At 35.9% G+C, this 14,882-nt stretch overlaps 1 protein-coding gene and 1 pseudogene across 1 annotated transcript; one reads left to right on the forward strand and one right to left on the reverse strand.

The window, feature by feature from the left end:
* Positions 1-7,820: 7,820 nt before the first annotated feature.
* Positions 7,821-8,613, reverse strand: LOC149256352 (thaumatin-like protein 1; annotated as a pseudogene).
* A 2,413-nt stretch (positions 8,614-11,026) lies between these two features.
* LOC149256353 (cysteine-rich receptor-like protein kinase 2) lies at positions 11,027-14,183 on the forward strand. The gene is made up of 7 exons (XM_089455332.1): positions 11,027-11,951; positions 12,053-12,190; positions 12,302-12,438; positions 12,541-12,751; positions 12,972-13,206; positions 13,363-13,507; positions 13,612-14,183. The coding sequence occupies exons 1-7, from the start codon at positions 11,027-11,029 to the stop codon at positions 13,978-13,980; spliced, it is 2,160 nt and encodes a 719-aa protein (XP_089311458.1). The 3' UTR covers positions 13,981-14,183.
* Positions 14,184-14,882: the final 699 nt, after the last annotated feature.

The raw sequence follows: 14,882 nt of genomic DNA on the forward strand, positions 1-14,882 counted from the left end.
GTAAATGCATTTTTCCATATCTATGTGCATATCCAAAAGCTATGAATATCATCAAAAGCCATCATCAATATTTTATTTGAAGCCCAATGTTTGTATTACAAATCTCTTTGTATTAAAAAACTTGCTTCAAATCTAGCCAGGCTAAAATTGAAAAAAATGCAACTGAACTTTAGAATGTATTTGTCCAATAAACTTTTTAAAAGTTAAAATCCTTTACCAAAAGACTAAATAAAAACTTTAAATGCACCATTCAATTTCTTTTCAAAGGAAAGGTCTTCTAATAACTTTAGTCAAAGGAATTTTCTTTAACAAAATAATTTAGTATGATCACTACACCTTTACAAAATCGTGGGTTAAATTGGTGGGGGAAAATCAAGGATTTCCAATACCTTTAAAGAACTGTTGGTTTATGCTGCCTTTATTTATGGTATTTGAAAAATCAAGTTTTACGCTAGGAAGCACATATATAGAAGTCAAATTTTTATATACACTTCCATATTTACACATATGTGTGACTTCTGTATATGCATGCTTCCATATATATGTGCATATACAAATGTTGTGCATATACATAAACCATCTGTTGTATATGTGTAGCTTATGTATATGCATGTAGATATGTAAGCATGAATATATGGAAGTCACACATATTTGGAAGCTATTATCTACATACATGCTTCCATATGTATGTGAATTTATAGAATTTGTACATATATAGAATAATTTTTGCATATATGTATGTTTCACATATATAAAAGTTGCATACATACGACATATGACTTTTGTATTTGCGCAATTTATATACATGCACATAGATATGCAAAGACTTATATAGAAGGTTAGTTTTTTATATGCACTTGCATTTTTCTATGTGACTGGATATGCAAAATTTTGTATGTGAATTTAATATATGTGCATTTTCATATTTATGTGCATATACAAAATATAGGCATATGCAAAAGCCATTTTCTATTTGTTTTTCTAGGGCACGCAAGCTACAAATATAATTTCCTTCAATAGGTAACTACTTCCAATTATTAGTTAGCAATAATAACATTTAGTATCATTAAGAAGTTACAAAAAGGAATTCTCAACCATAAAACATGAAAGAGTAGTGAAGATAAGCATGAGATAATAAGACAAGAGATACAAATTTTTTTAGGCCCAAGGCCAGGGAAAAACCCACGAGGGGAAAAGCCAAAAAATTCTTTCCTTATGCGAGAAATAGAGATAGAGTTCCACCTTCATTAATAAATCAGAAACAACATCAATATCATATCCAAAACAATAGCCAAGAATAAGATGAAATCCCACAAGCCCTTGTCCTGCAATTTAAACCCTTCTTTTATGCTTCTAAAATTCATTGGATCATACATAGATAGGAGAAATTTGATATGTACAAATGAGTAGGAGATATCTCCTTCATATAGACTTTTGAAGGAGGTTGAATGAGTTTCGTTTTCGGACTGGCTTGAAAATATATGAGGTTGACTATGAAATAATTTTGGAGGAAAATTATAAATTCAAAATTTCAAATTATTCACATGATGAAAATACCAACCATGGCTATTATATTTCCAACACTCCCTCTTAGCTAGGGAGATATTTTTCATTCTAACTGAATATCAATCATCCCGAAAACTTCATAATATCACAACACATAACCTAAGCAAGAGAACAAAAACACAAGTATCTCTCTCTGTTAGGACCAATCTCTCCAACCAATCCATAGGTACCAAAATAATAATCTATGGGAGACATCACTAGTCTCATCATAAGGAAAGAAACATAGCATCAAACTCAATGTGTCTCTTCAACCACAAGGTCTCAAAACACACAACCTAAGAGAGGAATCACCATCGTAATGCATCTCCCCAGCCACAAGGTCCCATAGCACATAGCCTAAGGGAGGAATCATCATATCAATGCATCTCCCTGACCAAAAGGCATCATAACACACATCCTAAGGGAGGAATCATGATATTATGTAATCAATACTCCCTCTCCAAATGGATTCTCAACCATTCTAGTTTTTTCACATAAATAGATCAGCAACCGACTCAATAGAAAAAACGTATTCATGGCATATTTCAACAACTTCCACCAACATCATTCAATTATTCATGTAGTTTCAGTTGGGGCTTCTGACAGAAGCAATCATCAACAATGATGGTAAAATCCAACAAAAAACAAGTGGCTTTTCATAGAAGCAATCACCCACAACCATGGTCAAATATAGCATACAACAAGTGGCTTGTCACATAAATAAATATCAACAACCTACTCATTAACAGAAAAGTGTGTCGTAGTCAAATCCAATACGAAATAAGTGGCTTCACACATAATTAAATATCAACAACCTACTCTCTATCGCATGATCAATACAAATCAATTACATTTCAAGATTCAATCATGTTGTATGTAGCAAGACCATCAATGTAATTTAGACCAATACAACACCAGTAATACATCCAATGTAGATAGAGTCAGAAATTTCATGTATTAGGTGGTTTTACGAGCCAATCAGAGAATCAACAGAGACTTGTAGCTTCTTCAAATTTATCATCAAGTAAGTGTCTGTGGCCTCATCATGCTACAACCTTAGAAAGTATTTCACCAGGATCGTGTCATACTTTCAATCTTACAGTTATTCAATCAACTCCCTCTTACACTAGACGAAGAAGACCTCGGTACTTGTGATATCATCAACGTATAGTAGAAAAATTAGAGACTCTACTTCATCACATTCATATCATCATCATTCTTTAAAATTATAGCCTTCTTCATCGTAAAGGTCACATAGATCATAAATGTGGTTCAATTAGGTTAATCTTGTCTGCTCCCTCTGAGTCTAAATCCCATCCAATCACGAGTCTTCTTGTCACTTTGTTCTTCCTTCTTTTCAATGATTTCCACAGTCTTGACATACTTCATCACATTCCTGTAATCCTCACCATGAGGCCATAGAAGAACAACTACAAACAAGCAAGACATACAAAAACAAGAGACTCATAATGAAATAATAATAGAAACAATCAAGAATGTGCTTATCTCTTGATTTGTCATCTCCCTCTTGATATTAGTATTCCTGGACCTAGTTCAACACCAACAAGGATTTAGTAACATCCGCATTATCCTCATCAAGGAGTCCATATCATCATGTAATTAATATAATCATCAAGAAATCCACATCCTCAAGGAGTCCATATCGTCATCAAGAAATCCACACCATCAAGGAGTCATTATCATCATCAAGAAGTTTCTCATCCATATCATTAACACGGAGTTAGGGTTTCTTCTTTCAAATAGAAATAATCAATTCTTAATATTTGTTTCATAAGCCTTAGATCTTCTTCGAAGCCCTACCTAGGGTTTACAAACCATAAAAAATGCAATATCAGTAAAATTAAAACAATAAAATAGATACAAGATACTTATCTTTTTGATATCATGACAACACCCCCTTGATCTTTGGCTTTCTTGAATCCAACCTGATTAGATCAACTTCGTCATCAAGATGTCAAATATTTTAGGAGCTAGATTTCCTTCATTTATGTGAAATAAATTAATAAACTATATATTTTCCAACCCTAATGATTTGCTAGGGTAAACAATAAATCAAGTAGGGTTTTGACTTCACCCCTAATAACTCTTCAAATTTGGTCTAGGGTTTACAAAACCTAGATGTGAAACATTTATCCTTGCGTTCTTGACCAACTTCATTATGCTTGATCACAATGTCAAATTTATGAGAGATGTGTCCATAGAACCTAGGTCATACTTGATTAAATCCTTACTAGGTTTTCCAAAACATTGGTCACCCATTTAGTCCTTCAAACCCTAGATGATGCAATATCATCAAATCTCATATCCTTAGAAATAATCTAATCAAAATTTTATGAAGGGGACCTAATATTCTTCAAATTAATCATATTAAAACGTCAATGTCATTTCTTTTGCAATAAATATATCAAATCTTATTCTCCAACATTCATGACAGCACATAGCTATACATAGCTTAAAAAGGTAACAACTATAGATCTAATAGATCTTTTGCACAACATTTTAGATTCCAAATTAGTGACTTAATTCTTTAACTCTCATATTTTAACTAATGAGATATTGAGACATTCATAAGAATCTTATTTTTGAGTTTTAACAACCTTGATCAACTTTAGAGGAACATGAATACTTTCAGCTTATTTGCAACCAAGTCACACCTTTTTTAATTTTTCTTCACTTATATATAGAGGATAATCAGTATCATATTCACACCATGAATCTGAATCCTTCCCGGACTTGAAATTTTTACAAAAATACACAAACCTTGGACTTGATTTATGATCCAAGTAGGTCATACTGCTTCTTCCATTACATCAGACTTATATTAGGCTTTATGTCACCAAAAATTATTCTTAGAGGAGCTTGGATCATCAAATAAAATTTATATCATTACAAAATTTAGATTAGCATGTTGACATTATATCAATACATATACTATCATTGTAACTAGATTAGGATCAAATATCTTAGGTCCATAAATTCCACAGTGCAATGTGTCATAGAGAAGTTTTCATACAAAACTCACATGAATAGAATTTGTATGATACCATAGAAATTAGACATCACAAATTTCACATATATATAGTTATAAAACTCACATGATTTTCCATAATTAGCTCATCCATAGAGAGGATAGTGGGGAATAGGCCCACATGAATAGATAACATGGATGATCAACCTCTCTCCAAAAGTTTTCACTTTCTCCTTATACCAGTTTACTCAAGACTTATAACAAACCTCCTTAATTTCGTTAGCAATAGATTTACCATATTTTCATGGAGTTCAACAAATATTACACAAAAATTAGATAGTTCAATGAATGTCATACACGAATATTCAACAAATGCCACAAAGATATTATGTATCACAAAATTTATATCAGCCCATACTTTTTCTTTCAACATATTTTTTCATTTCACTCAGACCATGAGGTGACTTACCACCACAAACTTGGATTAATTTGCATACCTTGAGAAGGCTCTGATTTTTTAGAGAATAAGACTCGAACCTCGTACTTCACATCATTCCATTGTGCGATAGGTTCATATAGATTCCATGGAGCTTGCATGCCACATACTTTGCATAAGGAAAAGAATACATTCCATAGAGAGGTTAGATGTAATTTGAAGATTGAAAATAATAGCAAGGAAGAAGTTGACATTTCCAACAATCAAATGAATTTTGTTTTCAAGATGGCTATATATAATCATATCATTATTGAATCTAACATCAATTGCAGACAATGATTTTGACAATTGTGCTCCACAATAATGATATTTACCTTCAATTTAACCATAGTCCACGTTTTTACCATGGGATTTCTTGAGTTTTTTTAATGACAACAAGAGGGACCACTAGCTTGACTTATGACTATTTCGATCGCGGAGAAACATATGTACATGTTGTTGGTATGAAAAACACCCTCCAAAATTTTGCCTACACTCAAATTTTGGATCCTACTGTGGATCTTGTGATCGTCATTCCATATTCGCTTCTTGGCCAGTGATTCTTTGTTAAGATTTTGAGCTCTCTTCTTGAATTGCAAGTGTTGAGGTCACCTACTCACACATGCTCAGTCTGTAACGAATTAATGAGCGCATTCCTTCAAACAACCTTGAACAGGCCTAGGGTAGTCCATCAAGATAATGTTTTCCTATGCTCAACCCATGTCGATAGTTAGTGTACATGTTCTTTAACAATCTCTCACAAATGGCTACATTTGTACCTCTATTTTCGTGAGTTTTTCGAACAGTTACTTTTGCGCATCTTTGTTCTCGCAAGTGTTGTTTTCATGTTTTCGACTAATGCTTTCGCTTGATTTCACTTTAATTAGTGTAATTTTCATGTAATCTTCACTTTGGCGTGTTTCTCTTTCATTGTCATTCGCATATTGCAAGGGTCGTTCACACTTTTATCTCAATATCGCATGTGTCGTCCTTTGGCATGGGAAGTGTCATGTATCACGTAAAGTAGAGCTTTGGTTTGTATAAAGGTGTAATATTTATGATAATGAGTTTTTCTTTTCATGTAAACATGTATCGCACTCATTTCCAAAGATTCAATAACTTTCGAACAAGTATCGTCACTGTCGTCGCAAAGTGTACCTTTAATGTCTCACTTGGAGAGAGCTATCACAAAGTTGTCACATTGAGGAGAAGTATGTGGTTCATGTGGTGTGAGTGCTCCTGCTCATGTGTTCAACTGATATAAGTGTGTGATCATGTTCAAGTCTTGCCTTGGTTCAACTTTTTCTCGCTAATCCAAAACTTAGTCAAAATTGCAAAAACTACTGAACCAGGCCACTCAGCTTGAGACATATCTCCTGAACTGCGTGTTGTGCAGTTCAATCCTCAAGAAGCAACCTTGGCTCTTGGAACTATGAACTATGCAGATTCTTCCCTCCAGAACTGCATATTGCACAATCTCAGTGCTCAAGCCCAACCTCTTAGCTCCAAAACTATGTAATATTTCTCTCCAGCCCAGTGTGATATGCGCATTACACAGTGTCAGTCCTCCAGCCTCAACCTTAAGCTCCTAAACTATGAAATTACACAATCACCTAGCATACTAGAACTGCGCAGTGGGAAAACTTAAGGCTCAAGCCTCCAACTTGAGTCCTGGAGTCCCTCAATCGCGCAGTTCCTTTGCATAGGCCTCTAGAACTAGACATTGTGCAGTCTCAAGGCTCAAGCCTCCATAATGAGTCCTTGAGTCCCTCAAATGTGTAGTGCCTTGGCCTTTGTCCTCGCAGAACTGTGCAATGGGCATCTTCAAGCCCCAAGCCATATCCTTGAGCTCTTAAGTGCCTCAACTGCTCAATCTCTTGTACTTAGCCATCCTCAAATGCGCATTGCACAGTCTCAAGCCTCAATCCCGAACCTTGGCCTCTAGAACTACACAATCCTTTAGATAGTCACTCAACCAGTCACCATTTCCATCCTTAATAGGTGAGTTCATCAAATATGTTAGGTTAGGGATTTTTCACACTGTTGTCAGTCTCTCATGAATGTTTTTGAGGTGTAGGTACTCTATCTTATCATGACAAGATGATGAGGTTGGAAAAGGCAAAGAGGAATGTTGGGGACTTAATATAGGTTTATAGATTCAATCCCTCTTACATTTATTTGTCAATCCGGGGTCCATCTGATTATTTCAAGTTTATCATGCAAGGTCTATGCAGGCCACAGGTTTCTATTCAGTGTTGAGCAATTACGAAATACAAGCCCCAAAGAGTTCTACAAATCAAGTAACATAAAATTAAATTGCAATATGACCTATTTGAAGCAACGAAATCCTAAAATCCAAAGTTATGATACCAAATGTTATGCAATGAGATCACAAAATATAAGAAAAGATAGATCAACGACTTGAAAATTAGCCTCTTCAAGGGGGAAACATCCTTTGCATCACATAAATGAACAATTCTTGGATGATACAAGTGACAATACCTCCTTAGCATATATAGGATTCTAAGGGGTCACAATATAATCAAAGCTTACATAACAATAATAATATAAGGACACAACAATAACAATAATGGGCTTCTATGGGGGCTACATGGGCAGAACAATAACAATAAGGGGGCTACACTAAGACTAACAATAAGGAGGCTACACTAGTATTATAAGGACCTAACAATAGCTCTGGATTGATGTTTACCTTAATACCCAAAAGGCTTTCCCAAGATAATGCTATCGATGTTTCTGAGGAGAGACGTGTTGTGAGTGTGTTGATCTGCTATGGTAGTAGGCTTCACATCAATGACTAATCCTGATGTTGATGATTATCGCCACTATGAAAGAAATCATCAATGAAATACCAGAAAAAATTGTGAGTGGTCAGTGGGTTGCAAAATGTATGGAGGACGATGAAGTCCCTTGGGTTGCACTCGTCTCAAAAAGACGAATTGTATTATTATCATTGCTACTAATACTAGTTATTGGGTTATCATCTACGACAGGAGTACTAGATTTTATCTCAGTGCTATGTTCACATGAAAAAATCACACAATCACCATCACTCATTGTCCAACCAGAAAACCAAATAGTGGATTAAAAAATAAGCAAGTAATGAAATAATACTCGGCCATGGCGAGGTTACGACAAAAGGTAACGGGGTAGTTGCCACCGTTGTAAGTGAAGGTGCAAGTGGAGTCATCGTAAGCATAGCTATAGGCTCTCGTGCACACAGCCTTGAAGATCTACGAGCAAGAGCTAGGCATGCAGGTGTTGGGATTCCCATATGCTCCATTGTGGCAATACATTGAATCTCTGAAGGCCTCGCAAGCACTCTTGCGGGCCATATCTTCGCTATCTCCAACATCATCATCCACCTGCAGCGCCTTAGGGAAGTTGAGATTGAGATCTTTAATGCAACTTGCAGATGTGGAAGAAACATGAGCGATGATTGGCAACCTATAGACGTGCAAGCAATAATGCCTCCTTGAGCAGTGACCAACATTGGGATATTATAGCTTTCATGTAGCGCTCTGCACAAGGCATTCAAATTTCTATTACAGATGGGAGGGATTGTGTTTGGAAGGTGATCCATTGTATGAATTGCATTAATTGTGTTACCGAGGCATAACAACGACATCAAAATGTGTTCAAAATGAGTTTAATAATGGCAATGGTGCATCTATCCCCCAAGTTGTTGGAGAGCTACAAAATCTCTAACGCGCATTGCCATACCATGTCCAAGTCCATGTACTAAGCCAATGAGTTAATGTTTGCCGAATCCATGTGCTTAAACTAACGAGATTGGCCCACATGGTCTCATCCTCTCTAGTGGCCTTCCACAAAATAATTGCTATATCCTTGTAGGATCCGTGCAGGATATCAGATTGTAGCGTAGTGTGTAACTTTTCTCGGTGTTGTGATGACATTTACATAAAGTTAAAGTGGGAAATATCTTGATGTGAGGGGCTTAAACTAGCGAGATTGGCCCACATGGTCTCATCCTCTCTAGTGGGCTTCCACAAAATAATTGCTATATCCTTGTAGGATCCGTGCAGGATATCAGATTGTAGCGTAGTGTGTAACTTTTCTCGGTGTTGTTATGACATTTACATAAAGTTAAAGTGGGAAATATCTTGATGTGAGGGGCCTTTGCTCAAAAACGATATTCATTTATCAAATAATTAAGGAAAATGATAGATCCCGTGGTGCTTGTACACACAAGAATAATTATTTCCTGTTTCTAGTCATCACCGTACACAAAACTATAAATTTCTCGCCTTTTTCTTAAAGCTGCAGAATTATGAGAAAGAGGTTAGGAAAATGTGAAACATTATCCCGAATATGTTGGGAATTCAACGAGATGATTGGCTTGCATTGGTTCCTCGTTGTCGAACCATATCACATCGTCGTTTAGACCGTATCATTGGAATTCGCAATAAAATTCATAGCAGTGAAAACCGTCTGCAAAATGCCTTCCCTTTGGATTTGGTTTGGGAGTCTATTATTATTGCATTTAGATTTTCACGGGTTTTGTTTATAATTTTCTGGCATTTAAATCAGTGGTCTCAATTAGATTTTGAGTTTTGGTGATATTTGGTATTTTTTTAAACCGTTGGAGGCATAATTGTATTTGTAAATTAATTTTCTATATTATAATTAATGGTCACTTAATGAAAGTGATTGAAATACCATGACCGGCACCATTCTCTAGTTTTTAAAACTAACGGTGGAAAGTGGCTGTTGCTGGTTGATGGTAGAATTGCCATTTTCCAACTTTTAAAGACTAACGGCATTGTAAGTGGTTGTTGTGAGTGGATAGCTACTAACGGGAAGGAATATTATACCATAGTTAGCAAGTTTGGATTCGAATAAGTTTAGTTATAATGTACTGTAATTAATTAAGATAATTTTAATTGAGAATATTTTACTAAACTAACTATAGTTGTATCATGGTTGGAACATCCTTGGTGAAGTATAGTTGACCATGATTGAGTACTTATCTTCATATGGTTATAATAATAGTTTTTTTTCTACTGTAAACCATGTATAGTTCTTTTTCTACTGTAAACCATGTGTGATCGTCGGAAATAAAAAAACTATATTTGAAATTAAAGACTCACTTCAATATCACAACGAGCACCCCCACCCGTGCAAGTGTCTTATGCATTTTCCTTTTCGTAATCAGTCACAGTCAAACTAATTCAGTTTAAACTATGTAACGTATTCACACTTCGAAACGCATAAACGCACAACAGAAAACACATTTAAACAACTCACAACACAACTTGCTTTCATTCATTGATCATACAGGTATTTATACAAGATGAAGAAGGTTCTGGAAATCGAGTCTGGAGGTAGTTTCCTGAAAAAGCTAACCCCTCTGTCAATAATCTCTAGAACCAGCATTAAAAAGCTCTTTGCCCCTTTGTCAATAATCTATAAACCAGCATTAAAAACCTCTGTTGAATTTTTACTGCTCTAGGCCGACTATCTCTGTCATACGGTCATTGTGATTAATGGTCTAACACCCATTAGATCCCAAGTTTCCAATGGTAGAGCGATACCACGCCGTGAGACTTCAAAAATCAACGGACATCTTTATCAGAAGTGCAGATTCAGTGTATCTAATAATAAATCACGCAGAGCCTTATGGCGATTCCTAAATCCAACACTATAGAAAATTTATTGCACTTTGACATGGGTCGGAGATAGGCAAATATAACACACCCGGGATGACTATAGAAAAAAAAATAACTTGTTACAAAGGGCTAGCATGTCAGGGGCAATAAATTTTCTATAGTGTTGGATTTAGGAATCGCCCAGACTTCGTTGGTCCCCTCATCAAATTAGAAAAGAAAAGTTCGAGAGGAAAGCCTAAATTTTCTTTGCGTAGAGTCAATGGTAGAGTCATTCCACGCCCTCAGACTTGAAAAATGAACTCTTTATAAGAAGTGCAGATTCAGTGTATCTACGAAAGCTGCAACAAAGGGTTAGAAAAATAATAAATGACGCAGAGCCTTATGATCGTTGGTGCAGCAGCTCCCCTCATCAAATTAGAAAAGAAAAGTTCGAGAGGAAAGCGTCGAGCTCTGTTTGAGACGCCGATGGAGATGAAAACAATACACGGGCACATGTTGCTTATCGTCACTGTATGGACGCGCCTGCACCTATTACTAGCTCGCCCTATCTGGAGTGATTGTGGGCAAACCGAATATATAAATGGTAGCGATTTCCAGCGTAATGTAATCCAGGTTTTGGAATCATCGTCGGGGAACGCTTCTACCAGCGGATTCAATACCCGTGTTGAGGGGCAAAGCACTGTTTATGGGTTTATCCAGTGTAGAGGAGATTTAAATTCCTCGGATTGCAAAGCCTGTGCTTCTGCGGCGAAGGAAAATCTTCTTGAGAAATGCGAGCACAACACTTCTGGATTCGTTTATTTAAACGGCTGCTTCTTGCGTTACGAGAATCATAATTTTTCCAACGATTATAATGAGAGTAATGAGTTTACGAAAATTTGTAACAATATTCCAAGCAATCAGCCAGATGTCTTCGCAAATATTACCGTGAAAGCTCTGTCAAAACTTATAGCAAAAACTGTGCGGAGTCACACACTTTTTGCTACAGATAAATTCGAAACAGGTTATGAAGATATCGGGGAAATCTACAGCATAGCCCAATGTTGGAATCTGTCGCCAGCAAACTGCCGATCGTGCCTAGCTGCCGGTGGATCGAATATATCCGGTCCCGGTCGCTCTGGGATATCGATAAAGGGATGCGAATCTGGAGCTCTTGGAGCACGCTACTTAAGTATGAACTGCTTTCTGCAATACGAGAATCATATCTTTTTCAATACTTCCATCATCGCGTCGCCACACCCGCCACCGGTGCTCCCACCGCCACCGCCAAGGGAAATTCCTCCAGTATCCGGTATCTTCTTTCACGCAGTTTACAATGATAAGTGGTATGGTGTTTTCGTTCATTTTCTGAAATAAGACAATTTACTAAGCCTTTTAAGTGTAACTTTGCAGGACCCAAAAAATCTAAAGTGCTTGGGATAACTCTGGGCGTACTAGTTCCTACGCTTGGATTAATTGCAGTCATAGGTCTTTGGAAGTGGAACTCTTTCTCTGGACGAAAACCTCGAGAACCCAATTCTCGAACTAGAGGTCCTGAAATTACTAAATCATTAGAGTGCGCTTGATATACTTGTGTCTTGTGAACTGATCATCTATTTCTTTACCGCAAAATAAATAGAGGCCTTGTAAATGTTTTCTCAGGGGAAGGAGAAATTGACTTGTCGCCTAGTATACCAAATCCAGAACTTATATTCAAATACGACATACTGAGAGAGGCTGCGTCCAATTTTAATGAAGAAAACAAGCTTGGCCAGGGAGGTTTTGGATCCGTCTTTAAAGTAAGCGTTTACAATCATTGCTTTCTGTCAAGTTAAATGTTTGGTATCTTCGGCTTCCATTAAAAACAGAAATTAATTATGAAGTTCATTGATCTGCTGTAGGGGGTTCTACCTGATGCAAGAGAGGTTGCAATTAAACGGCTCAACATAGATTCAAGGCAAGGACACACTGAATTTCTGAATGAAGCAAATCTTATCAGTCGTGTTCAGCACAAGAATCTAGTGAAATTGCTTGGCTGCTCCGTTAAAAACTCCGAAAGGCTACTGGTATACGAATACCTCCATAACAGCAGTCTAGATAAGATTCTATTCGGTAACTTCTCTCTCTTTAGCTACTTAATCGATTCATGGATCCTGGATTTGTTAGAGTGTTTGAAGGTAGCTTGCCAGCGTTTTCACTTCCTATCATGCAATCATTGCAGATAGAACAAAACGCCATTTAACTACTTAATCGATTCATGGATCCTGGATTTGTTAGAGTGTTTGAAGGTAGCTTGCCAGCGTTTTCACTTCCTATCATGCAATCATTGCAGATAGAACAAAACGCCATTTAATTGACTGGAGAGATAGGTATGAAATCATAGTCGGAACTGCACGTGGGCTGGCATATCTTCACGAGGAATCTGAGATTCGGATCATCCATAGAGATATTAAAGCCAGCAATATTTTACTTGATAATAAATATAGACCCAAAATAGCAGACTTTGGTTTGGCCAAACTCTTTGGAGAAGATCAGAGCCACGTTAGCACTAGAATTGCAGGAACTTTGTAAGAATTCTCTTTACATTTCAATGTCTTGATGTCGCCATCTTTATTTAATAAATTGCAGATATGAACCAATTACAATTCACATATTTAAGAAAACATCATATAATTTTAAGAGGGTTAAGATAGGTTGATTTCATTATAGATGGCATTGTGCAGTGGTTACATGGCACCTGAGTACGCGTTATGCGGACAGCTGACAGAAAAAGCAGATGTATTCAGTTTTGGAGTAGTTGTCCTCGAGATTATCAGCGGAAGAAAGAATCAGAGTATGCCTGAAGACATGGTGTTTCTTCCGGAAGAAGTATGGCTAATGTGGATCTAATATCAAAAGTAGAAATTTCGTAGACGCCCATGTAAATATGATTGCTGCTGACTAATGTTTTATGTTTTTGTTAATATTACCAGACATGGAGACTATATAAGAAGGAGAGGGCATTAGAAGTTATAGATCCCACATTGGAGGGCAGTTATTCGTGGGAGGAAGCGATGAAAGTGATTAAAATTGCTCTTCTGTGCACACAAGGATCTGCAATGTTGCGGCCTTCAATGTCACTAGTAGTGTCCATTCTGACAAGTGAGCGAGAACATTTGCCCTCACCGACAAGGCCTGTCTCCATAGATGTGGATAATGTGACCAAATCTCGCCAACTTCAACATTCTAGAGTTGTTGATCCTGACAAAGCATCTAGCAGCACAGCAATTTCTTCTAACACACGTTCCGATATCCATTCTGCAGCTGCGGATCCTTCGTCAGGCAGCCTGGAGCCGAGGTGAAAATCAGCCACCAACGTTTAGGTGCTACAATTTCTATTTGTGCACGGGCAATGAGTGTAGCTATTATTGCTCTTATCCATAAATGAGATTGTCCATTATTGAAAGGAAATTAGGTGTACATAGGATTTGCTAATGGGTAAATGGCAGCCTTTCGTATGTAAAACATAGACACAGTGAATAATTGGTCATAACATACAGATTAAGCTCGGTTTTTGTTTTTGTTTGTTTGTTTTTTTGAATGAGTGGATTATTATAATATATATATATATATTTATTTTTTTTTTGGGTTATTTAAATTGATTTTTTTAATTGTAGTTTTCTCATCTATCTTAAATATAATAAAATTTAATTAATTAATAAAATATTTTTAAATACTAATCTAACCCAAGATTATATTATTTCTATTTATTATCCTAAACAATATTATTTAGAGGGTTATTCTACAGCTTATCAGTCCAGAATGAAGGGATGTGTAAGTTTGTCAGTAGATCTGTGCCCTTTTAAAATAAAAATAAAAGATAAAAATTATGTTCTAAATAGGAAAATAATGTCCATTATAATTAAAACAAAAAACTAATATGTTCTAAAAAAATTAGAAATAAAATAAAAAATTATGGTTCAAATTTTTATCTTCTCCTATATATATTTTATTTAGCATTTAAAAATACAATTCAAACATTGAAAAATAAGACATTATATTTTACATTCTAAAAACATTTGCAAACAAAAAAATTTGATCTCTGAGCTTATGTTAAATTTTTAACTAAAATAAAATAATTCTATAGTGATTTCTTTTACATTATTAAACACTATAATACACTATAATGTATTAGATCATGATACATTTTAAATTATTTACTTTGGAATCGTCTGCAAAATTTTGTTTAAAAACACATTTATCC

This window comes from Pinus tabuliformis, chromosome 7 (assembly GCF_031772625.1).
Source record: "Pinus tabuliformis cultivar Carrire ecotype Pingquan chromosome 7, CPIR1, whole genome shotgun sequence".
NCBI lineage: Eukaryota > Viridiplantae > Streptophyta > Pinopsida > Pinales > Pinaceae > Pinus > Pinus tabuliformis.

What these genes read in the sequence shown, in the direction of transcription:
- LOC149256353 (XM_089455332.1), top strand. Translation starts at nt 11,027, where the DNA reads ATGACGCAGAGCCTTATGATCGTTGGTGCAGCAGCTCCCCTCATCAAA. An exon ending in ACCCAATTCTCGAACTAGAG is followed by an intron (nt 12,191 to 12,301) that starts GTCCTGAAATTA and finishes ATGTTTTCTCAG; the next exon opens with GGGAAGGAGAAATTGACTTG. An exon ending in ACTAGAATTGCAGGAACTTT is followed by an intron (nt 13,207 to 13,362) that starts GTAAGAATTCTC and finishes GGCATTGTGCAG; the next exon opens with TGGTTACATGGCACCTGAGT.